General features: G+C 34.8%; 1 protein-coding gene across 1 annotated transcript in view; it reads right to left on the bottom strand.

The window, feature by feature from the left end:
• The window catches only part of LOC138713913 (protein Wnt-4-like), a 456,699-nt gene extending 431,856 nt beyond the window's left edge, over positions 1–24,843 (bottom strand). Inside the window, exon 1 of the mRNA XM_069846434.1 lies at positions 24,655–24,843. Coding sequence (XP_069702535.1) covers positions 24,655–24,755 — 101 coding nt within the window. The 5' untranslated portion in view covers positions 24,756–24,843. The remainder of the gene's footprint in view (positions 1–24,654) is intronic.
• Positions 24,844–26,065: the final 1,222 nt, after the last annotated feature.

Raw genomic sequence — 26,065 nt, 5'->3', positions numbered from 1 at the left:
GTGCAGTGGCTACATGATTAAGCACACGTTAACATAAGCAGATAACATTGGTTCATCCATCTTACAAGAATTAATACGACTTTGCGAGGAATTGTGTTTCACTGCGGCCTCTCTCACAGAAAGGCACCCAGCAGCTTCATTCCTGTAAGCAGGAATTGTGATTGATTTCGTAAAGCAGTCTGTTTGTGCTTTATTATGCAGATAAATCAGGAGAAATATGTTGCCTTAGATCAGCCATTTTCGACCAGTGTACCATGAGAAGGTGAAAATAGTAACCGATGGCTGTCGTGGTTTAGATATCAATGCCAATCACTCCGTATTATTATTTTTGTCGCGGCATTCAAATCATTCTAACCTATCTGATAATATCCCCCCCTTTCTTAACTGCAAATGAGCACAAACGCTACTTAGGTATAAATTTTTCTGACATTTTGCATATCTGATTCCCTAACCGTTTCAAATGTGTATCATTTTACCTTTTAGGTGTGTTTCCAAATTATATGTAATACGCTTTGTCAAATCTGGCAACCTTTTCATAAGGGAGGCTAAATTTATTATTTTATTGTCGCAGCAAAAATTAAACAAATAAAAATGAAAAGAATATTAAAAATGTGAGTCTACAATAGTCAACTTTCAGCGTACGCGACACAAGTGAACATTCAGCAAAGAGTAGGTGTGCGAGCGGCAGGGATAATCGTAAAGAAGTCAGTAGAGAGGAGACATAATATATGTACAGACGTGGACAAATTATTAACAAAATTTACGATTTTTTATGATAATCCTATTTACAAAATTTGACTTTTCAATTTAGAGTACAGTTGAAAATTTTTCATATTTCCTTCATTACAGAAGACAGAAATATGCAAAAATGTCAACTGTAGTTTAAATTGAAGAGTCATGTTCTGTAAAAATATATAATAAAAATCTTCAATTTTGCTAATAATTTGTAAATTAACAAACATGTCAACTGCATTGAAGAGTCAAATTTTGTAAAAATATAAAACAAAAATCTTCAGTTTTGCTAATAATTTGGAAATATCCAAAATGTCAACTGTGGTCCAAATTGAAGAATCGAATTTTCTAAAAATATACAATAAAAACCTTCAGTTTTGCTAATAATTTGTAAATATGCAAAAATATCAAATGTAGTCCAAATTGAGGAGTTAAATTTTGAAAAATATACAATTCAAATCCTCAATTTTTCTAATAATTTGGAAATACACAAAAATGTCAACTGTAGTCTAAATTGAAGAATCATATTTTGTAAAAATATATAATAAAAATCTTCAATTTTGCTAATAATTTGTCCACGTCTGTATATAACATATACACAGGTTTGGAAGTAAATCCCGAAAAGACAAAGTATATGATTATGTCTCGTGACGAGAATATTGCACGAAATGGAAATATAAAAATTGGAAATTTATCTTTTGAAGACGTGGAGAAGTTCAAATACCTGGGAGCAACAGTAACAAATATAAATGACACTCGGGAGGAAATTAAACACAGAATAAATATGGGAAATGTGTGTTATTATTCGGTTGAGAAACTTTTATCGTCCAGTCTGCTGTCAAAAAATCTGAAAGTTAGAATTTATAAAACAGTTATATTACCGATTGTTCTTTACGGTTGTGAAACTTGGACTCTAATTTTGAGAGAGGAACATAGGTTAAGGGTATTTGAGAATAAGGTGCTTAGGAAAATATTTGGGGCTAAAAGGGATGAAGTTACACAACACAGAGGCCGGAGGGAAAAAGACCTTTAGGGAGGCCGAGACGTAAATGGGAAGATATTAAAATGGATTTGAGGGAGGAGAGATATGATGATAGAGACTGGATTAATCTTGCTCAGGATAGGGACCAATGGCGTGCTTATGTGAGGGCGGCAATGAACCTCCGGGTTCCTTAAAAGCCAGTAAGTAAGAAAGTAAGTAACATATACAGGGTGTAACAGAACCTCACCAATCGCATGGTGTTAAATCTGGACTTCGTGGGGCCCACAAATTTTTACTGACTATTTCGTTTATTTGACCAATGAAGTGTAGGCCTAATGAAATTTTGAATTCCAATCAATCACAGTCACACTTTGCGATAATTTTTGCAGCTAGATTTATCGCTATCAATTTATCGCATGGTCGTTCTTTTGTTTAGTCGTTGTCGCCAACTGTTTCCCAATAAATTGATGATCATGAATGCATTAAGATGCAACTACACGGTTAAACTTTTCTTTCAACTTTAAAGCAATGAATGCAAGATTGATATTTAATATTAATTAATATTTTTTACGCAGTGAAGACGACATTCAAAACGGCGCACCATGTAGACACAAAATCTTCATGCACCTTAATTGAACGTACCTTTTAAACTTGATTCTTTCAGTATTCTTCCCAGATTGCACGCATACGCGATTGGAATATTGAACTGTGTAGATGCAGCTTTAGTTCCGTTACACACTACAGCGAGAATGCGTTTGTCGAGCTATAAAAAATGCTTTCGTGCAGCACTCATTGCAACAGTCAAAATAAGGCACAGCCTATAAAATTTGTATTTTCTGAATGAAATGAAACAATTAATAGAAAGTCAGATGTTCAAATTTATGTAACATCATCGCATATCAAGCCCAAAGACCTTGCATAGTAATAATAAGGTCTTTGATCAAACTGCCTTCCGTATGGCGTAATAAAATTCGTGTTTTAATTAGGCCTATCTATACAGAGACGGCTTCACTGTGTAGCAACATGTCTCGCTGTGAATACATAAGCATTGGTATATAGATGTCCCTACTGTTACTGTTAAATTAAATTATGATTTCAGCAGTTAATGAAAATGTATTTATGTTATAATAATAAGATAAAAGTGCAGTACATATAATTAACATTGTTAAACCTGTATTTCGCTTTGCGCAATTGGCACTACTGAATAATAACATCGAATTTCTTTATTGCAGTAATCGATATTCATCTATTTCAACTTCACAATGTCTGAATAGGTTAAGTATTCGTTGATATACAATTATTAACATTTTGTGATCGAATTTTAGGAATATATTATTTACATTTTTATTTTATTCACGAAATAGTCCTAATAAATGTCACTCGAGGTCTGAGATTTCCCAGATAAATCTCAGACCTCTCGTGACATTACTACAGATAATTCTCCTTCCGAAAATTCGACGCAGTTCTCTCATGGATTCTTCGGCAGTATGAGCAGTGGCGGAGTCTTGCTGGAAATATACAGACATTCAACGAAACAAAACTAATTTTATTACCTCAACTAATCGTTCTCTTGTGAACGAGGTAGCTCGTCTCTGAGCATGCGCACCGCCTCCTTTCGGGGACTTATAAAGCACCTTCTGTGCGACAAAACTTTTTTCTAAGCCTGTACTTGCGTATGAAGCCTAAGTGTGTATGTGCGTATGTAAATATTACATTCAGAAAACTTGAGTTTAGAAGGGTAATCATATCTTTCCAAGCAGATTTTGATTTTTTTTTTTTGTAAAAAATTTAAAGATGTAAACCTAAAATTTATTTAATTTTTCTTTGGGGTTAGTGCAATAGATCGCAACAGGTCGCAGTGCTGGGCCATAGTGCCCCCTCCTGTAAATTCCATTTCCAACGGTTAGCACGTCTGACCAAGAAACGTGCGAACCCAGGTTCAAATCCAGTTGGGATAAGTTACCTGGTTAAGGTTTTCTCCAGGGTTTTCCCTCAACCCATTAATAGCAAACGGTGGGTAACTTTCGGCGCTGGATTCTTAACTCATTTCGCTGGCATTACCACCTTCATCTCACTCAGACGCTAGGTAACCATAGCAGTTGATTTATTTATTTTATTGGGTTATTTTACGACGCTTTATCAACATCTAGGTTATTTAGCGTCTGAATGAAATGAAGGCCGGTGAAATGAGTCCGGGGTCCAGTACCGAAAGTTACCCATATTGGGTTGACGGAAAACTCCGGAAAAAACCTCAACCAGGTAACTTGCCCCGACCGGGAATCGAACCCGGGCCACCTGGTCTCGCGGCCAGACGCGCTGACCGTTACTCCACAGGTGTGGACTTAGCAGTTTTTTTTTAGTAGGTTGATTTACGACGTTTTATCAACATCTCAAGTTATTTAGCGTCTGAATGAGATGACGGTGATAATGCCGGTGAAATGAGTCCGATGTCCAGCACCGAAAGTTACCCAGCATTTGCTCATATTGGGTTGAGGGAAAACCTCGGAAAAAACCTCAACCAGGTAACTTGCCCCGACCGGGATTCGAACCCGGGCCGGCCACCTAGTTTCGCGGCCAGACGCGCTGACCGTTACTCCACAGGTGTGGACTTAGCAGTTGATAAAGCGTCGTAAAATAAAGTAAAAAAATACTTAATTCCAACGGAAGTTTGAAATATCGTAAGATTAATCAATGCATACAATTTATCACCTAATTAACATGTCAGTTTGGAGGGGTAATTCACTTACGTCATGAATTTTAGCATATTTTTACGGATATCTACACAAAGGCAAGTACTGAAGTTTGCTCACAATACAGCAAAAACGTAGTATAATAGTATGGACTACAAGTATGTGATTCAAATGTGCTATGGTCGCGTTAGACTGCGGTAGAAGGAGCAATATAGCAGACATTTCGATTCAGAAGATACCAAGCCCCTCTTACTTATTGTTGTTCATGGTGAAGGCATCCTTTACAAAAATTATAGGTTTTAATAAAATCCTGAACATAAAACATTTATAGGTTGAGTCGGTGCAGAGAGGCGCAGTCACTAACAACCCCTTAATAGTGATGAGGGAGGAAACCTGGCAATATCAAGGTCAGGGCTGCACCAGGAGCTAGCAACCCAACCACTCGTCGTCACGCTGAAAGGTTGGTTAGAATTTGTATGAAAATCACGGCAAAGAATTATGGAGAACCTCACAAATGTGACAAGAGCATGACCAGCATGCCACAAAACATTCGAAACTAAACGACTGGGGGAAGAAATATAAAGCTATCAAATAGCGACAGTACAAGCACGTGAAGAGGGCGCCCACTGGAAGAATTCCACTGCAGGAAAATCTGTAACAAGCAGCTGAAATACGGAATATCGGCCACGCTAAGACAAGACGGGATATCGTCCACACCTGTGGACGTCTGGCCACGAAACCAGGTGGCCCGAGTTCGATTCCCGGTCGGGGCAAGTTACCTGGTTGAGGTTTTTTCCGGGGTTTTCCCTAAACCCAATATGAGCAAATGCTGGGTAACTTTCGGTGTTGGACCCCGGACTCATTTCACCGGCATTATCACTTTCATCTCATTCAGACGCTAAATGACCTAAGATGTTGACAAAGCGTCGTAAAATAACCTACTAAAATAAATAAAAGACGGGATATCAGCTTCAAGCTGATCAGGGAGGGCTTGGGGCTCCGGATCCCTGAAGCTTATCAGCTACTCGTCCGCGAAACGGGACCAGACTATCAGGGGCTGAAGCAGGATGGCCCACCTGTCAGTGTCGGATTCAGGAATGCCACCCAGGCCACCTGTCGAACCTGGACAATCATTTCATATAAGTCGAGTGAGGTCGGGAGAACGAGCAGGCCATCCAAAGGGTCCATCGCGGCCAATTCACTTGACTTTTGTGTGTGGGGGGGGAGGGCACTTGAAGAGCCTGGTGGGCTATTCCATCTCAAATCGACCGAAATATAGAGAAAATAGACCTTGCAATTTTTAAATACAATGAAACTTTTTCTGTCCGTTGACAACTGTGATACAATGCTTTGTGCAAAGTTTGAGGCATCAGAACTTCATAGTGTTTAAATTAATAATATTTAAATTTATCGTATTTTCATAAAATTAGCAACTTTAAACTGTTGTAGCTCCGAAACCCTTTCACCCAATGATCAAAATCATGGTTTATTTTGATGCTGAGAAATTAAAGTTTATATTGACATGTAAACAGTTTTTCTTACTTTTTATGGAAATGGAGAAATTTGGATTTTTCTTCATTAAAACGCCTTTGCCCACGAAAAAATATTTTTAAAATATATGGTTAGATTCCGCATTGAAAGTACAAATAAACACATATTTTTTACTGGTGCACCGTTGGTAAGAAAGTATTGAAAATATCAAATAAAGAAAATAAATAGTACGCGCGTGAACTAACCAGCTGACTGTAGGTAGTTGAGACAAGCAAGGCCAGGAGACAAACACGTGATGAGTCGTCTAGCAGTCATGGCTGGGCTAGCTTTATCACAAGTTTTCATAAACACAGGAGTAAAATGACGCCCAATGCTCGCTTATCTTCAGCTCTCGGCCAGTGCGTGGGGAGTGCGCCGTTCAAGTCCAGGCGTGTGAAAATAATCTATTTAATACCCTCGAAACTTATTGCCGTACCACTAAGCAAACAATGCCGAAGCCCTCTTAATAATGCAAGGTTTTTTCTCAGTATTTTTTTACATTTTTACAAATGGGCAAAAAGCCTAAAAGCAAGTAAAATCAGATTATCTGTCTCTCTGTATACAATAAAAATAAGGATTACTTGTTATCATAACCTACTAAATGTCAGCTTCAATATCAGCTCTCGTTCAATGTTCTGCAGTAAATGGTTCCAGAGTTCTGAGAGCTGAAAGAGGCTTGTTTTTATAAAATACGCTAAATTTGTCGCTCAACAATACGAAAACCGTTTGACTTTCGACAGTACATTTTTGAAAATGCACTCTCATCAGCACCTTGTATAAATAGGGAAAAAATTAGAGTATTAAAAAAATGCGAGGTTTTTTACTGATCGACTTCATATGGAATAGCCCTGGTGTACCAGACTCCAATTGAATCGAAGGAAGAGCTCATCGCTCAGGTGCTTGCAGTTGCTGACACTCTACAGTTCGTCCCTGGAGTCTTTGAACGTGTACGAAAGGTAATGACACGTCGTTGCATAGTTTGTATTGACGTAGAAGGCCGCACCTTTGAACAGTTTTTGTAAATGATTACAAACTGAAATGGTTTTGAGGAATGAGTGTCATAAGTAGACTTCGAAACTTTGGATCCGATACAATAAGTTTACTGTGCATGTACTATAGGTTGTTGACTCGCTGCAGGTAGTGAAAGGTAGAGATGTGTTCAGGTAACAACGTTGCTGTTTAGAGTAGAGTACGGTAGTATGGGGAAACAGACACATATGTACATTCTGAAAGTAAATATACAGGGACATCATTTTATTTTTACTTCAATTTTATTGTACCTGCGTTTCTGAATGTACTTGACTCCCACCCCTTTCACCAATGTCCTTGCTAACGTCAGTCACACAAACGTACGGCCACTGTTGCTAGCAGTGAAGTAAACAGTACAAATTACAGTGTGTTTCAGAAATATGTTGCGTTTGCTATAGAAGAAAGAGCTTATATTATTGAAGTTTATTTTCACACAGGTATGGTGTGTAGCATAACTGAATTTATCTGTGTGGACTGAGCACAAGTGAAGATTAGAGTTACCGAAAGTACGGTACCCTATAATATGGTACGGTACTTAACAACATTATTTAAACAAGAGTTTTGTTTTACTGTTTGTAGGTATGAAGGACGATGATGGAAACTGGAATTACAATGTAACCGAATGTGAACAACAGTTTTTCTTGTTTTTTTTTTTTTTTTCACAATTTCCTGATTATATCATTATGGAATATTTTCGTAGAAATGTCATTAATCTGGTAGATAAATTTAGAGCAACATAGTGTACAGAAAGGAAGAAAAGTGTAAGATGGCCAACAAAGGTGACAGAAGGTGCTGTAGAATATGGTAGAGAAAGGATGCAGCGAGGTCGTAATAAGTCGGTCAAGAAGTTAGCTTAGAAATTGGGGTTTCTTACGGAAGTGCTCACAAAATTCTCAGGAATAAATTAGGTTAGTAATATGCTGAATAAAGTAGACATTACATGATGTATATAACCGCCTGAAGACTTGAGTTTGTGAAAAAAAAATTGTTACTATTCTACTGTTTGTTTATAAAATACTGTAAAGTAATGACCAAACTGAAAATCGTAATAATATATTTCCCTGTAATATAAATGGATACACTACTTTTCTCTCCTTCTATAGCTAGTAAAATGATTTGTTTACATATTGCACTAGCAACTCCAAACTCCTGTAATGGAAGGGGGGTAACAATGTTTCCGAGTATAGCCAGGTTAATGTTAAAAATGTTAGTAAAAATAAAGTGATGTCCCTGTACGTTACACAATGACAATGCCAAAAGAATGTGAAAAGCATTTATTCTCCTGTCTTTTATAAGCATTTATGTTTAAGTATACACAGTGTTAATGGTGGAAATAAACATGTAGCAATTTTAATTTCTTCATTTATCCTAATGGTCGTCTTTAGGAAGTGCAGTTACAGTACCGAATTGCAGTGTACTACAAGATACATTTTCAGTGTCTCAAACGTAAATCTTTTTCTGTCATCTACCAAACAAAGTTTGTACTGTGAAAAGCTGCATGACGTGATAGGAGCAAAACGAAAAAAACCTAACATCTTTGCAGTCTCTAAGAGACAGTCCTTTATTCTCGGGTGACTATGTCCACTAATTTGCTGTTTATATTACACAATGTTCCATATCCGTTATTTTTACATAAAATTGATTTCCACGTTCAGTAACCGGTGTACTTGATGTCTCATTAATTCTCTGTGTCATTTCCTCAACTAATCTGAGGGCTTCCGGCATCCCTTACTCTGACTTTTCTAACCGTGTAATAGTTTCAGACACAGTTTGTATGAAAACCAAATTATTCGTCAGAACCTTCAAATCCAGAGCGTTTTTCCTTTGCGTATTTGTTGGCATTCATTCTACAGTACCCCCACCCACTGTACGCTTTACCCCTATACTCAGTACGGCGTTATGCGCATTTCCCACTGAACTGCTCTGTTGGGTCCGAAGTCTCGAAGCCTGGTCATAAGTAACATCACAACTGTATTCTTTATTCCTTACAGTACAGTTTCTGTTTTTGTCATTCAGTAATTAGTTTCCAACCCATGGCCATTTAACAAAAAACATTTGTTTTGCTGTTTTGTATCATCCCTACAAGTTTGAGTATTGAATTTAGATACACCCTGTATGTTGTAATTTAATACATTTGTTCACTCCTTGTGACAGTGTCGGTTTTAAGCTAAGGAACAGCCTGACCTCAAAAGAATGAAAGTCCTCCTTCACCCCGGAAAAATCCGGCAGATCTTTCGTAGTAGAACATATTGTAGCTGGTCTGTCTTTGCAAGAAAGAAAATGAGCGTATTATTTTAAGTCACCTACGGTTCAGTTTCAGATGGACATGTTTTGTGTCACTTCGATGAAAAGAACAAATTGACGATTTGCTACTGACAATCAGTTGTAGAATATGAATATGTCCACAGTGCGATGTACGTTAAAACGCTATTTAAATTCGAGCGTCTGCATTTAGTTTTTGCGAGATTTTAAGCTTTATAAACATGAATTAAAATTACAAATCCCATCGGATTTTTCTAATTTCTTTTAAAAAATGTTAAATTCGAGTGTCTGCACCAACATCTATCAAAAGTTTCATGGTCGCATACAGAGAAACACAAGTTTGTTAGTGTATGACTTCCAAGTGGGAAAATCGTTGTATCTCCGGCTAAAAACGCGATTTGTATAAACGTTAATAAAATCTATAAATTCCAACCGATTGTGCTAATTCTTTCAGAAAGTGTTTAATACGCGTGTCTACACAGTTTTCTATCACCCGTTTCCGATTTTCTAAAAATGTAGTTTTTGCGACATTTTGAGCTTTATAAACATGAATAAATAGTACATTATGCAACGAGCCTATAATGGTAGTAATTAAGACTCGAGTATGTTTATGAAACAAGCGCAAGCGAGTTTCATAATTTTCATACGAGCATCTTAATTACCATTATAGTCAAGTTTCATACGACTTTTTATGCTCGACCATATTGATTTTTTCCGGCAATTGGTGAAATGAATTTGGGGGAATGTGCTTTGTGAAAGGCTGGAAGATAACGGTGAATTGATGTTAATTTGTGTGTTGTTTTTTTTTCGACTGAGTTTAATATTATCTAATCTCGCGCTAGTTGTCTTTCGATTGCATATCCGAGAATAATCGATACTTGCGCTTTCATATTGCTACAATGGTATTTTCTGATTGGTGGAACACCTGAACTTTAATGAGATCCATTAAAGGGCTGCTACCAGGTGTATAATTACTACATTTCGTCATGGTCGAGCATAAAATTACAAATCCCATCGGATTTTTCTAATTTAAAAAAAAAATGTTAAATTCGAATGTCTGCACCAACATCTATCGAAAGATTCATGGTCGCATGAGGAGAAATATAAGTTTGTTAGTCAATGACTTCCAAGTGGGAAAATCGTTGTATCTCCGGTTAAAAACGCGATTTATATAAACGTTAATAAAAGCTATAAATTCCAAGCGATTGTGCTAATTCTTTCAGAAAGGTTTAATAAGCGTATCTACAGTATTCTATCACTCGTTTCGATTTTAGACTCAAAAATTTTGTAAAAATTTAGTTCTTGCGAGATTTTAAGCTTCATAAACATGAATAAAAATTACAAATCCCATCCGATTTTTCTAATTTCTTAAAAAAATTTTAAACACGATCCTTGGTGGAAATTTAGTCATTAGCATGAAAGTAATGTTTTCCCACATATATTTTCTGATATATCCATTGCCAATAGGCCTATGACACACAAAACAAAAATGTAGGTCTAGTGACTACATTTTAAACTAGGAAACTTAAACGGATATGTCTTGTGCTAACAGAACAGATTATAGCTGAAATTGGGAATCAATCCGTGTGAACTATATCCATGTACTTTAAAAAAACTGAGATACAACAATGTATTAGAAAACATTTCCCAAAAATCGTCATACTTTCAAGTGGGAACCAGTTATGCCTAGACGGAGGTAGGGAACATGTCCAATAATTATTACGAAATGAGTGAATATGGTTACTGTTGTTGATGTGGGTGTATTCAAATGTCCAACACCGTGCTTTTCTACACACAGTTTTACCAACGTGTTTCATAACCGTGCTGTTGTCACTGAACAACTTTCTGTAAAATGGCGCTGTATAGTCTATCGTCAAATATTTAGAAGTACCATTTTATCCGCTTTTGTTATGTAATGTCAAAGATTACGACATTAATAAAAGTGCCGTAATGAAATACTTCACCGATAAAGTGAAGCACACGTTGAAATAAATGAAATATAATTTATTTATTATACTAATTACATGTTTTTATAAATAGTCAAATTGAGTCCCTAAAGTCTAAGCTATACAATTAATACAGTCCACGACATTTGAAATATTTGTACATTTTACAATGATGCAAAAATTATAACAAAATGAAAAATATTTGTTTCGTATTTATTTTGAATTTTATTTTATTCAGCTTCCTCCAAGTGAAGGCTGCCTAGAAGACAAAGCTTACCAAAAATGTTTTTTTTTTTTTTTTTAGTAAAATGGTAGGTACACAATTATAATGAAAAAAAAAACAATGGAGAAGGAAAAGAAAAAGAAATAACACAATTATAAATAATTGAAGATGACTAAACAAAAGATCATTAATATGTTCATAGTGACTTAGTTACCGTAACTAATGTAAATTCAAATGTTTCAGTAATCATATTATAAACAAAATCCTCTCGCCTCTCCCCAAAGAGATTGTAAAATGTAATGAAACCACAAAATTTCATATTAAATAGAGGAAAGTGAAATAATAGTGAAATAGTGGAGTTTTATTTAATTGTGATTTTTGAAAGAGGATAAAATGTTGTATAATATGCGTATAGTGGTTTCATATTACTATACTCAATGGGTTATCAAATTCTGCCTCTCATTTGATAATTATACCATTTCGTACTGTAATATCACAGTCTACGATATAGTCACGAAGCTTGAGTTTTGAGGGTGCTAGAAACAATAGACTGTGACGGTTCTATTTTGCATTGACTGTAATGAGGCGATATTAGCGATCCTAGTGGTGAGCAACTATCTAATGTTTGCATATTTACTACGTATTGAGCTTCGTGACTGTATATACTAGACTACTGGTAATATGATAGGTAACAATACGTATTATGTCGTAAATGACTCTTAGTACTCTCTTTCATTAATTTGAATACTTTAATAATACTGAAATGAAATTTATTAATGAAAAACAGTAGGTCTACTTGTGTAAGTGCGTGTTAACTAAATAAATATCTAACAACTCTGTCTCCACAACCCTCTGACGATGACATCTGTGTACGTTGTTACTGTGTGTTGCAAAAGACTTGATACATTAAGTCAGAAAATTCTTCGTATGACGTAAGCAACTGCCAACAGCCCTATCCTATTCCTAACATCACGGAAAAGGAAGACTGAAAAATTATACATATGCGTTAAGAATCAAGATAAATTGCGATCGTTCTTCTAATACCAAATATCGTCAAATAAAATATCGCTTTTATAGCAAGTCTCAGAGTTCAAATGGAAGAACTTCAATAAATATTTTTCTTCTAAAATAAGCATATTTATTATGTGAGAAGTTAATTCAGAAGGACGCGACTTTGAAGAAAAATGTTGGACAAGGAAATTCATTGTTGTGATTCTAATGGGAGACCAACGTCTATTATGCAACATTACTCCTGCTCTTCCAGTCAAATTAAACAACAACTCATTATCAAAAAAGTTTTTTCTATACTCCATCCCTTGACCAGTATTCGAAAATATCTCCCTCTACCACTCAAAAAATTACTACAGCAGTGTAAACACTAGTAATGCCGCATTTTGATTGTGATTTTCTACTGACTGATCTCATGTCAACCAGTCGCAAAGATTACAACGTGTTCATAATTCTTGTGTTCGCTTCGTCTACGATGTCCGTTGCGCTGACTACATTACCCCATCCTTCCAAACTCTAAACTGGCTACGGCTTAACGGAGTACATATCATCGTATCACAATCTCTACACACGCACGCAAAACAGCCCCATACTAGCCATACCTACACATAAGACATCATCGTATTCATCATCATACACAATCTCGCTCTCGCGCTTGTGGAATACCCTGTCCAGTGATATCAAAGACTGTCGGAATTTAACAGTATTCAAAAACAAACTTAGTAAGCATCTTCTTACTGGGTAAAGGGCAATGCAGTAAACTGAATATTCTAACTTACTGGAAATGTTTAGATATTGTTACCGTTTTATTTGTCTTTAAATTTACACAATCAAATAGTTATTTTAGGTGTTCAGTTACTTCATTTAATCATTAAATATAATAGGCAATTAATAACTAGTTATCATTAATACTTTATTCTGTATCTATGCGAGTTCATCTTTGTATTTTTAATTGATTTCCTCCCCTATTTTTGCATTTGTGTTTTTTTTTATTTGTATTTGTATTTTTGTTTTTTTTTCTTATTTATTTCGTCTCTCTTTTTTTTTATTTGTATTTGTATTTTTGTTTTTTTTTTCTTATTTATTTCGTCTCTCTTTTTTTTTATTTGTATTTGTATTTTTGTTTTTTTTTTTCTTATTTATTTCGTCTCTCTTTTTTTTTATTTGTATTTGTATTTTTGTTTTTTTCTTATTTATTTCGTCTCTCTTCTTTTTATTTATATTTGTATTTTTGTTTTTTTTTCTTATTTATTTCGTCTCTCTTTTTTTTTATTTGTATTTGTATTTTTGTTTTTTTTTTCTTATTTATTTCGTCTCTCTTTTTTTTATTTGTATTTGTATTTTTGTTTTTTTTTTCTTATTTATTTCGTCTCTCTTTTTTTTATTTGTATTTGTATTTTTGTTTTTTTCTTATTTATTTAGTCTCTCTTCTTTTTATTTATATTTGTATTTTTGTTTTTTTTTCTTATTTATTTCGTCTCTCTTTTTTTATTTGTATTTGTATTTTTGTTTTTTTTCTTATTTATTTCGTCTCTCTTTTTTTTATTTGTATTTGTATTTTTGTTTTTTTCTTATTTATTTCGTCTCTCTTTTTTTATTTGTATTTGTATTTTTGTTTTTTTCTTATTTATTTCGTCTCTCTTCTTTTTATTTATATTTGTATTTCTGGTGATTCGGTAGAGAAACCCCGATGGCCTTAACTTCACCAGATTAAATAAAATATAATAAATGTTGCGATATTTGTTTGTTGAAATGAAAGACATTAAACGCATGCCTCATTATGTTTAGTTTAAGCTTAGAGGATATACAGGCCTATTTGAGATGGAAAATCACTCCTCGAAACACTTTATTAATTTTTTTTATTCCAAACAAATGTTATGTTGGATTATATTCATTCATTCTTTAAGTAATTTCCCATGTCTACATTGTACAGTACAGTTAGTGTGGGATATAGTGTTATTAAGAGTATTACTGTTGTTTTCTTATAAGTATCATATAGACTAAAAATTAAAAATGAACAAAAATTATTTAAATATTCACCGTTATATAACTGTTTTCTCGCGACATTTAAACAATGAAAAAATATGTATTAAAACCTATATAGAATGCGTCTTTGTATGGGTAATCGGAACTCTGTAAAACCACAAATACACATTCAACAATATCGCATGTACAGTATGTTCTGTAACGTACTAAACAACTTGGTTTTTAAACACAGAATTCAGCCATAGTTACAAGGGAATTTCTCTGTTACACTTTTAATTATGCAAGTGAAATATGACAGAAATGTCTTACAGCGTTAGAGTCCTACTATACAATTCCCATCTACTTCTATCATGCTGAATCAACAATCAATTCCCTAATAAGCATAAGTTCTTATTTTACAGTCTCCTCTGTTAGGAAAGACTTAAAATAAAATCCCTATAAAATTATATCAGAAGTGATACAAAATATATTTTAATTTAAAAATCTTGCTGAAACACAGGAGTTGTGTTTTCACGAACAATAGAAATCAGATTTGTCTCTTAGCAACTGAATAGACAAAATACCGTTCACTGCAAGGCAGTTCAATTTCGTTCCTTCGTTCCCATGTATGATGTTTGGAGAGCTCCAAATTACAAGACGATAATGTTATAGTATCGAACGTTTGTAGATAATGAGTCTGTTAACAAGCTAAACTTCGGTAACTTAGGTGTGTTAGGCATTACGCGATGTGCAGGAATGGGTCACATTTGCTCTTCATGCCACAGCTGCGACAGGAAAACCGACACGGTGTTCCAACAGGATGGCGCACCATTTTATTGGGCAAAAAAGTTCGTGGTTTTCTGAATAACATCTGACATCGATTTCTTTCTATGAGGTTTTGTAAAGAGAGGCGCCTATGCACAGCAACTCAGGGCTATTGATGATCTCAAAGAAAAAATTCTTTCAGCTTTTGAAAAAAAAAATACCCTGATATGTAAGATCACACATTGAAGCTATTACCCATTAGCCTCAAGATGTGAACTGTGTTGTGTACACATTGATGGACATGTTGAGGTCTAATGTGGTCAAAACTTCAATCTTTCTGGAATGTGTTCACAGATTACTGAAAAATAATAGTAACCGTTCTCATGTTGCAGCATTTTTATTTTGTCTTCACAAATGGATCACCCTATATCACTCCAGCTCTAATGTGGTTTTCCTCTTCTACATAGTTCTGGTGGTAACTAACCCATTACCACCATCGGCGTTGTGTTCTCGGCCGTAGGTTTCGGTAAGTTTAAATCACGTTAATATTATATTTTTTTAGTAAAATTTATTACGTACGCCGATATTTCAACATCACTACTCATGTCTTCATTTCGGACATGTAACCTCGATGTTCGGAAAATAAATTTATTTCCATTTCTAACAACCTTTCCTCAGAGCTTTTTGTTAAATTCCGCACTTCCAAAGCATACGATTCATATGCCTTTGACTATGGTACTACAGACGCTTACTTGAACATCGTGATATTTTCTGTTCATAACATAACATTTAAACACCCAATCAATATTTTGCTTTCTGCAAGTGAAAATACTGTTTAATTCTAAGTCACCCAATCTGGACTAATGAAAATTATACAGCTACTGTAACACCCAAAGGAAAAACTATATTTTAATATAACAAAGAACACGATTGCAACGGATTAACATAATGTTGTCCACACCTGTGGAGTAACGGTCAGCGCGTCTGGCTGCGAAACCAGTTGGCTCGGGTTCGAATCCCGGTCGGGGCAAGTTACCTGGTTGAGGTTTTTTCCGGGGTTTTCCCTCAACGCAATACGAGCAAATGCTGAGTAACTTTCGGTGCTGGACCCCGGACTCATTTCACCGGCATTATCACCTTCATCTCATTCGGACGCTAAATAACCTAGATGTAGATACAGCGTCGTAAAATAACCCAATAAAATAAAAAAAACGTAATGTTCAATGAAAATTTCAACATTACGACTCTGTTTTGCATCATAATAGCAATTTATCGACAAAAACTGAAATATTAATCAACCCTGCTGAAACAACCTACGCTGTTCCATTTATTATGCAAGATTTTTTAAAATAGCGCATAATTGCAATTAAAAACGAATGAAGGCATTTTGGGCAAAAAGCTCAAGGCATATCGAACTTTGCATTTATAAAAAAAATATTTTCATAGAAATAAAATATTTTTGAGACTATTGTGAGAATTATGATGTTATCGAGAACATTTAAGAAACCTTACAATTTTTAATATCGGAAAGAGCATTTTTTTATTTAAGCACTCGTACGTGGAAGTTCTCACTCTTTAGTTCAATTTGGTGTGCCGATTTGCTTGAGTTTCGTTAAAAAGTGTGCATACCTTTTGCTGTCTACGTCTTCTGTCACCAAATTCCATCATCAGGATCTCAATTCTCTCATTTTCTGTTAAGAATATCTTGTTTTATGTCGATTTCATCGCTAAAACTGCTTTCATAACGCAAGAACTAGGAAAATATATTTACAATAAAATTGTTACCATAGTAACCACAACCATAGTGCTTCTGTATAAAACAAATGGAGTATTGCATGGCGAAACAAAATACGTTCTTTCAGATTGTATTAAAAACTATAGGATGACAATGGAAAGCATTTTCGACGACGTCATAAGTTGCACAAGAATTGTTGCAAGAAATAGGCCTATTTAATTTGCATAAAAGTATTCCTTTTTAAATACAAGGTTTATGCGTTACTTTTGAAAACCTCTGTATGTTAAATACATGATATTATACGTAACAAAGTTAATATGAAAATGGCAAGTAGGCCTAATTTAAAGTCAAAGGAGAAAGAAATTGAAGTGTAATAAAATTCGTAGGGAAAAGTGTCATATTAACGAGAGTAATTGAGTAGCTTAATATCAAAGAAGGACTTCTGACCTCAATCGAAATTTAGATGGCTGTGGTTTTTTATACAATTTTTCATGCTCTTTCCAGTTATAGTGAAACCATATGCAAACTCTAGCACTACATTTATAAAAGAAATTGTGTTAAATATTACAAAGAACACTGTGAATTAAAAAATTGCCTCTAGATCAAAACTATGGAGATGACAGATGTCCGTCTTTGATATTAAGCTACTCAATTATATCACGGCCGTGATTATATCGATATAACTCGATGGTTCCCAACAATTATCGGAGAAGTACGGATCCTTTTCTTTTTAAAATGACTAGAAGCCATGGACCCCTTACTTTTGAATTTTTTGTATATCTGTAATACTTGCAAATACGAAACATTTTAGTTGGAGAAAATATGAGACCGAACTTAATTAGTAAAAAAAAAAAATCACAAAATGGCACTGAAAATCTTTCTCAGGAATAATTTTACAGACTTCTATTATACGTGAACAAACTATAACAGTTACCCAACCTAATTTGATGCGAAAAATCGTGCCTTTTTTATACCTTACACGTCCATTTCAATGTTCCCTAATTTCTGTCTCAGATCTAAATCAACATCCAGCCGATTTCTGTACTTTGTCTCATATAACAAAAAGTATATTTGTCCACGAAAATATGTGGAAAAGAAAAGAACTGGATGTTATAAAAATGTTTAACGTAATTCATCATACAGAATCTTATTCGTAAGTTTTAAGAATTTAGTACAGGAAAGTAATCTTTGAAGCCAGTCAGAGTTCTTTGTCAGTACAGTCTAGAGGTGCATCCAGTGTTGGGATGGATATTAGTAACTGCTTGCGAATAACCGTAACGTCTTAATAACCGACATATCTGATCTTCAACGTGAATGTACACTTTATTAAGCATCTCACCAGTCAGGTAAATATTACAAACGCAACATATTGATCTGTACAATTAAATGTCACTAATTCATTAGCATCAATATTTTTCTTTACATAAGATTAAAGAGACAACGCAGCACTATCGGTGGAATACAGTAAATAGTAGGCCTACATGAACACTATTACTCCCTACAACAGAGAGCAATATCAACGGAATATTGATGTCTCCGAATATTACTGCACAAGATTAGTAACACGAAGTTGCTTCATCTGAATGAAACACTGCCAAGCATATTTTAGTCAACTGAACACAACTAAAAACAGAAAACCATTAGGCCTACTATCATTATTAGCGCATAGCCTAAACAAAGCATTTTCATTGGATTGTTTAATTATAAACTCTTCACAACAAAGAAACTGATATAGCCTACATATTGAAATACTGCTGCACATCTTCAAAATATCGTTTTCTTTTAATAACAGGTAGCCTATTATAGCTTTCTGTAGTAGTTCCCAAGTTTTCGCATATATTATAAAGCTCATTCTGTAACCACAAACCCCATTAAACTTATATTACTTTATTCCGCACTGAATTTCTATAGTAAACTAAGAGTAGTAAGTTTAACTCAGTAAAGGCTGGTTCACAATAAACCGGAAACGAGAACCAGAATGAAAACGAGAAGCAGAGGACGTGAATATGAAAATTTTTTATTCACAATAAACCGAGAACGTAGATGACTATGCATATCGATATGCATGTCAATAACGATATGTAAAGTCGATGTTACGCATTCTGATGTTATTTGTGTATAATTGATCAATGGCGTTTTCTCATGAGTACAAGGCAGCCAACATAAACACAGGTTAACCAACTTCGAAATTTCAACTGAAACATTTCATTAGGTACGGTACTATAAATATGCCTATGAATCTTTATTATCACAACCTATTTTAAGTATACCATAACGTAAAATAATTAGAGAAGAAACATTTGTAATAGAAAAAAAATGAACACAACAGTAGTTATTGAATTGAAGCATGAATATGTAGTGTGTAATACAACCAATACAGTAATAAAATATGATTCGCTTCCGATCGGTGTTCAAAGATGCAGCTATTGAAAGCCACGTATTCTCCTTCATTTTCTCATCTTTATACGAGGCGCGCCGCTTATCGTAAACGTGAGGATTTTCCTCAACACTCAATATTAGAATCTCATCAAATAAAACTTGCTCCATGATGCACAGTACAGAACAAAATAATGCATAGGTTATGTCACGGTCTTCTTTCTACAAAATATACGACGACAAAATAGCTTTTAGATGGCAATAGAATGAATCTAGTGGGCTGTGATCGGAAACGTGGACGCCAAAGTTGAAACTTGGCCAACTCTCCGTTCCCGATCCTGGGCTCCGGCAAGCTTTTCGTCAATTGTGAATGCTCACATTTAAATGTACACATTTTAACAATTTTACCGTTTTCGTTTTCGTTCCGATTCTCGTTTCCGGTTTATTGTGAACTAGCCTTTACTTCGCATTCAACATCCGTTGTTTATTTCGGCAAGTATCGAAGTAATAACAACAATAACTACTTTAAGTAGCAAAGTTGCCTAATTCCGTGATACCCCTAATCTCGTGATACGTTTTCTTTCACTGAATATCACGGGATTGGATATGTTACTAGGAAGTTCACCGAAGTCTCAAAATTGGAGGAAAGCTGCACTCTTTCGAGAAAGATGTCTGGCGCTATGGTCGAGCGGCAAAGCTTTGACAGACATTCAATTTAAAAAAAAAAGTATCAGGGAATTAGGGGTATCACGGAATTAGGCAACTTTATCCTATCTGTCTAAATTTACAATCTCTATGTTTATTTCGGTGCACACTAATATCTTATCTATCACTTAAGTACTTTACATGCTGTATCAACAATCCCTAAAGTTCACCTCAATAGCCGATATTGTCAGTTTACAGGCAAAACACATTAAGTCAAAAATATTACCTCTAAGAAAAAAAAAAGTATATAATGTTCATAATGTAGGGAAAACTCGGCTAATTCCGCAGTAGTGCATATATGATTTCATTTCAATAGCGTGAACGTAAGTTTTGAGAGGCTGTCAACAGGAGGCATGTCCTCTGCAGTGCTATAGAGAAAAAATCAAGGATATTGGTCGACACCTCTGTCGGCAATACAGTGAAACATCGAAAGTTGGCTGTTTTTCGTGTTTTGCTACACAACTGTGAAGAAAATTAACATTATTACATATAAATTGTTCCTTTTATGTTACTTTCATAATGTATTTCATAATTATTTACGACTGCGGAATTAGCCAAGTCCTAGTGCGGATTTATCCGCACTGTTGCGAAATTACCCGAGTTATTTTTTTCAACTGTAATGAATGTACAACTAAATATATTTGCATTTTAATAGGTCTCTATCTCATTTGGTAATGAAAGGTTTCGTCCATGTCTACATATCTTGATAATATTTTTCAATAAACATTTTGATAAAAATATTATAGATTCACTTCTTAGGCCTAATATTGCGGAATTAGCCGAGTTTACACTATGTTTATAAACTTGGAATTGAAAAATTAAATACACATAGAGAGAAACGACTTACTAAAAATAATATTTTAAGGATTCAGTTTTGTCAAGAGCTTTCAAAACGCCTTTTTCACAGAGGTAGTATTTTTGACTTAATGTGTTTTGCTTGTAAGCCGGCGATGTATTAAACCAGCAACTAATTATTAAAACTTATTAACTGTCACTCAAGTTACTTCACATTCTATATTGGAAATCCCTACTGCATATTGGATTCATCTACGCGTTGTAACTACCACTTAGGTTCTTTCCATCCTGTATCGACAATCTCTACCGTTTACCTCGGTATATAATGAAATAATATCCAATTCAAGAGTTTTGACTGTTAGACCGTATTCTACTCTAAATTTACAATTCCTAATTTTTATTTCGGTTTAGGCTATACTAACATCGAAAGTAATATTACTTACATTCTGTAATAACAATCACTACGGTTTACCTCTGATGTTGAAGTAATAAAGTAATAAATGTAATACAAGCGTTTTAACTGTCAATCAAATTACTTCAGATTCTATATTGAAAATCTCTACTGCATATTTTGATCTATGGCACAGATTCTATGCTTTTTCGTTATTTGCCATTCAGTATCGATAAACACTAACGTTTACCCTGTTATAGCCAGTAGTATATTGATTCAAATTTAACTGTTTTAACTGTCTTTTACTATTTCTAAATTTACAATCCCTAATGTTTATTCTCGGTGTATACTAACATCAAAACTACTGTCACTTAAGTCACTTTCCATTCTGTATCAACAATCACTACCGTTTACCTCGGCATATGTTAAAGTAATACTGTATCTAATTCAAACGTTTTAACTTCTCTCAAATTACTTCATATTCTATATTGAAAATCCTTACTAGGCCTATATATTTTGATCCATGGAATTGATTATCTGTGTTGTAGGTTAATTCTAACTGTTTTTATCGATAACCACCAACGTTTACTTTGTTGTTTATATTCTAAATTGTTACAAATTTAAGCGTTTTAACTGTCATTTTCATTCTCGGTGCATACTAACATCTACCTAAACTACAATCACGTAAGTTACTTTAGTTTCTGTATCAACAATCACTACCATTTACCTCGGCATATTAAAAATAACGCTATATCACTTAAGTTACTTTACTTTCTGTGTCAACAATCGCTATCGTTTACTTCGGAATATTAAAGTAACGCTATATTACTTAAGTTACTTTACATTCTGTATCAAAAATCACTACCATTTACCTCGGCATGTTAAAATAACGCTATATCACTTAAGTTACTTTACATTCTGTGTCAACAATCACTACCATTTACCTCGGCATATTATAATAACGCTATATCACTTAAGTTACTTTATATTCTGTATCAACAATCACTACCATTTACCTCGGCATGATAAAATAACGCTATATCACTTAAGTTACTTTACATTCTGTGTCAACAATCACTACCATTTACCTCGGCATATTATAATAACGCTATATCACTTAAGTTACTTTATATTCTGTATCAACAATCACTACCATTTACCTCGGCATGATAAAATAACGCTATATCACTTAAGTTACTTTACATTCTGTGTCAACAATCACTACCATTTACCTCGGCATATTATAATAACGCTATATCACTTAAGTTACTTTACATTCTGTGTCAACAATCACTACCATTTACCTCGGCATATTATAATAACGCTATATCACTTAAGTTACTTTATATTCTGTATCAACAATCACTACCATTTACCTCGGCATGATAAAATAACGCTATATCACTTAAGTTACTTTACATTCTGTGTCAACAATCACTACCATTTACCTCGGCATATTATAATAACGCTATATCACTTAAGTTACTTTACATTCTGTGTCAACAATCACTACCATTTACCTCGGCATATTATAATAACGCTATATCACTTAAGTTACTTTACATTCTGTGTCAACAATCACTACCATTTACCTCGGCATATTATAATAACGCTATATCACTTAAGTTACTTTACTTTCTGTATCAACAATCGCTACCATTTACCTCGGCATGTTAAAATAACGCTATATCACTTTAGTTACTTTACATTCTGTATCAACAATCACTAGCATTTACCTCGGCATGTTAAAATAACGCTATATCACTTTAGTTACTTTACATTCTGTATCAACAATCACTAGCATTTACCTCGGCATATTAAAATAACGCTATATCACTTAAGTTACTTTACGTTCTGTATCAACAATCACTAGCATTTACCTCGGCATATTAACATAACGCTATATCACTTAAGTTACTTTACATTTTGTATCAACAATTACTATCGTTTACCCCGGAATATTAAGGTAACGCTATATCACTTAAGTTACTTTACATTCTGTATCAACAATCACTATCATTTACCTTGGCTTATTAAAGTAACGCTATATCTAACTCTAGCGTTTTAACTGTCATTCTAGTTAGTTTACATTGTATATTGAAAGTGTGTACTGCATATTTTGACTTATGGTAGAAATTCTATGAGTTGTAGGTTATTTGTTATTCTGTATCGATAACCACTGACGTTTATGTGTAGAAAAATATACAGATTTGAATGACTTCAACGTGTCAGTGGGCTAATCGAAACAAATGGCTGCATGCAGAAGTTTTCATGATAAAAACCTCCCTTATTAAGTCAAAGAAACTATTGGCGGTACGAAAGGTACTACTATTTTTGTATAACTCTGAAATAATCGTATTTTTAGTAAAATTACATACTGAAAACAAAACTTTTAAGTACTCCAATTCCATCATAAATGATAAGGGTCAAATTTAAGCACAAATAAGACGTAAACAGGTAAATACAACAAAATATCCACCATGTTCGTTAAATATAAAGCAGACTTCGCGGTGAAGCTTCAATCAGAGTAGAGTACGACATGCATGTCATTCAGGTTACAGATAATTCCCACTGTATTAAAGAGATCGCTGGTACAGGAGCTGTAGCTGTATCCTCCAACATGATTGTGGTGCCTCACTTTGTTGTTTATATTCTAAATTGATACAAATTTAAGCGTTTTAACTGTCATTTTTATTCTCGGTGTATACTAACATCTATCTAAACTACTATCACTTAAGTTACTTTACATTCTGTATCAACAATCACTATCATTTACCTTGGCATATTAAAGTAACGCTATATCACTTAAGTTACTTTACTTTCTGTGTCAACAATCACTACCATTTACCTTGGCATATTAAAATAATGCTATATCACTTAAGTTACTTTACATTCTGTATCAACAATCACTATCATTTACCTCGGTTTATTAAAGTAACGCTATATCTAATTCAAGCGTGTAACTGTCATTCTAGTTAGTTTACATTGTATATTGAAAGTCTGTACTGCATAGTTTGACTTATGGTAGAAATCCTATGCGTTATAGGTTATTTGTTATTCTGTATCGACAACCACTGACGTTTATGTGTACAAAATTATATAAATTTGAAAGATTTAACATGTCAGCGGGCTAATCGAAACAAATGGCTGCATGGGTAAGTTTTCAGGATAAAAACCTTCCTTATTAATTCCAATAAATTATTGGCGGTACGAAAGGTACTACTATTTTTATATAATTCTGAAATAATCGTATTTTTAGCAAAATTACGTACTAAAAACAAAACTTTTAAGTACTCCAATTCCATCATAAATGATAAGGGTCAAATTTAAGCACAAATAAGACGTAAACAGATAAATACAACAAAATATCCACCATGTTCGTTAAATATGAAGCCGACTTCGCGGTGAAGCTTCAATCAAAGTAGAGTACGACATGCATGTCATTCAGGTTATAGACAATTCCCGCTGTACTAAAGAGATCAGGAGCTGTAGCTGTCAACATGATCTGGCGCCCACTCACCACCAGTTGGCCGACGCCGCAGCAGCAGCAGCCGTCGTGTTGAGCACCAGGGCCAGCGGCAGGGCGCGGAGTAGCAGCGGCGCGCCGAGACGCCCGGCCATCCCGGCGCTGTCCTCAGCACGGCACCTCACGCGAACCGGCACAGCGCGGCAGCACAACCCCGCCTGGCATGGCAGCTGCGGGGACACTGAAGTCCCTCCGCCAGCAGAATGGTGAGCTGCGGGAGCGGCGGCGGAGGGGGTTTGGGGCGGGCCCTTTCTTGATCAATCGCGCTCCACGTGCTTGGACCCACATGGCCGCCGCGTCTTCAGTCAAATTGGGCTGCACCGCAGTTGACAATGGGCAGGCTGCGAAACTAGCCGGACACGGTGCTGTCGACGGAACTGATGACCAAAAAGCTCAACATGTTTTAGACCAGGAGTCGTCATCTCAGTGCACTATGGTGCAGGGACAGTTTGCTCGCTGCTCAGTTCTATCCCTTAGGGTACGTACCAGTAGCGGCCGGTGATCGAAATCCTCGGTGAGGCCAGATGCAACTAGTTTAAGTGCCTCCGATAGGAAATGTTTGTTTATGATATTAATTATTATTGTTATTATATTATTAATATCATTATTACTGTATTATTATTATTATTATTATTATTATTATTATTATTATTATTATTATTATTATTATTAGTCTATTCTTATTATTATCAATGAAAAATAATAATTTCACTCACCAAATAAGCTGTTATGCTTTGAGTTTCAGTGATTGCTTCAGTGTGATGAAGCAACCCATATTATGTGTTGAAATCCCCCTTTCTTTCTTTTCTTTTTATTTTTTTTCCTTTGACAGCAACAAACAAGGCCAAGAGAAGTTTATTTTGCATCACATTACCACATAACCATTTATGTTGCCCATACCAGGATGCAATAGAAACTCGCGTTTTAAGATTATGTGTGAGAAAAATTATCAGCGATGTCGTAGGTATCTCGGTAGTCTCTCTCTTTATTTAAAACTTCCTTCCTTTCAATATTATTTCTTCTCAAAAAAGGATACTCTAACAATGAATTAACTGCACCAGCATTACTTCTCTCATTTGTTTCTGTTTATTTATTTATTTTATTCGGTTATTTTACGACGCTGTATCAACATCTAGGTTATTTAGCGTCTGAATGAAATGAAGGTGATAATGCCGGTGAAATGAGTCCGGGGTCCAACACCGAAAGTTACCCAGCATTTGCTCGTATTGGGTTGAGGGAAAACGGCGGAAAAAACCTCAACCAGGTAACTTGCCCCAACCGGGATTCGAACCCGGGCCACCTGGTTTCGCAGCCAGATGCACTGACCGTTACTCCACAGGTGTGGGCCTGTTTCTGTTTATATTTTCCCGAAATACATAACAACATTGGCCCACATTCACTACTG

Source organism: Periplaneta americana, chromosome 14, assembly GCF_040183065.1.
Source record: "Periplaneta americana isolate PAMFEO1 chromosome 14, P.americana_PAMFEO1_priV1, whole genome shotgun sequence".
Classification (NCBI taxonomy): domain Eukaryota; kingdom Metazoa; phylum Arthropoda; class Insecta; order Blattodea; family Blattidae; genus Periplaneta; species Periplaneta americana.
Note: the sequence above shows the minus strand (reverse complement) of the source record. Positions and strands in the feature narration are given on the sequence as shown.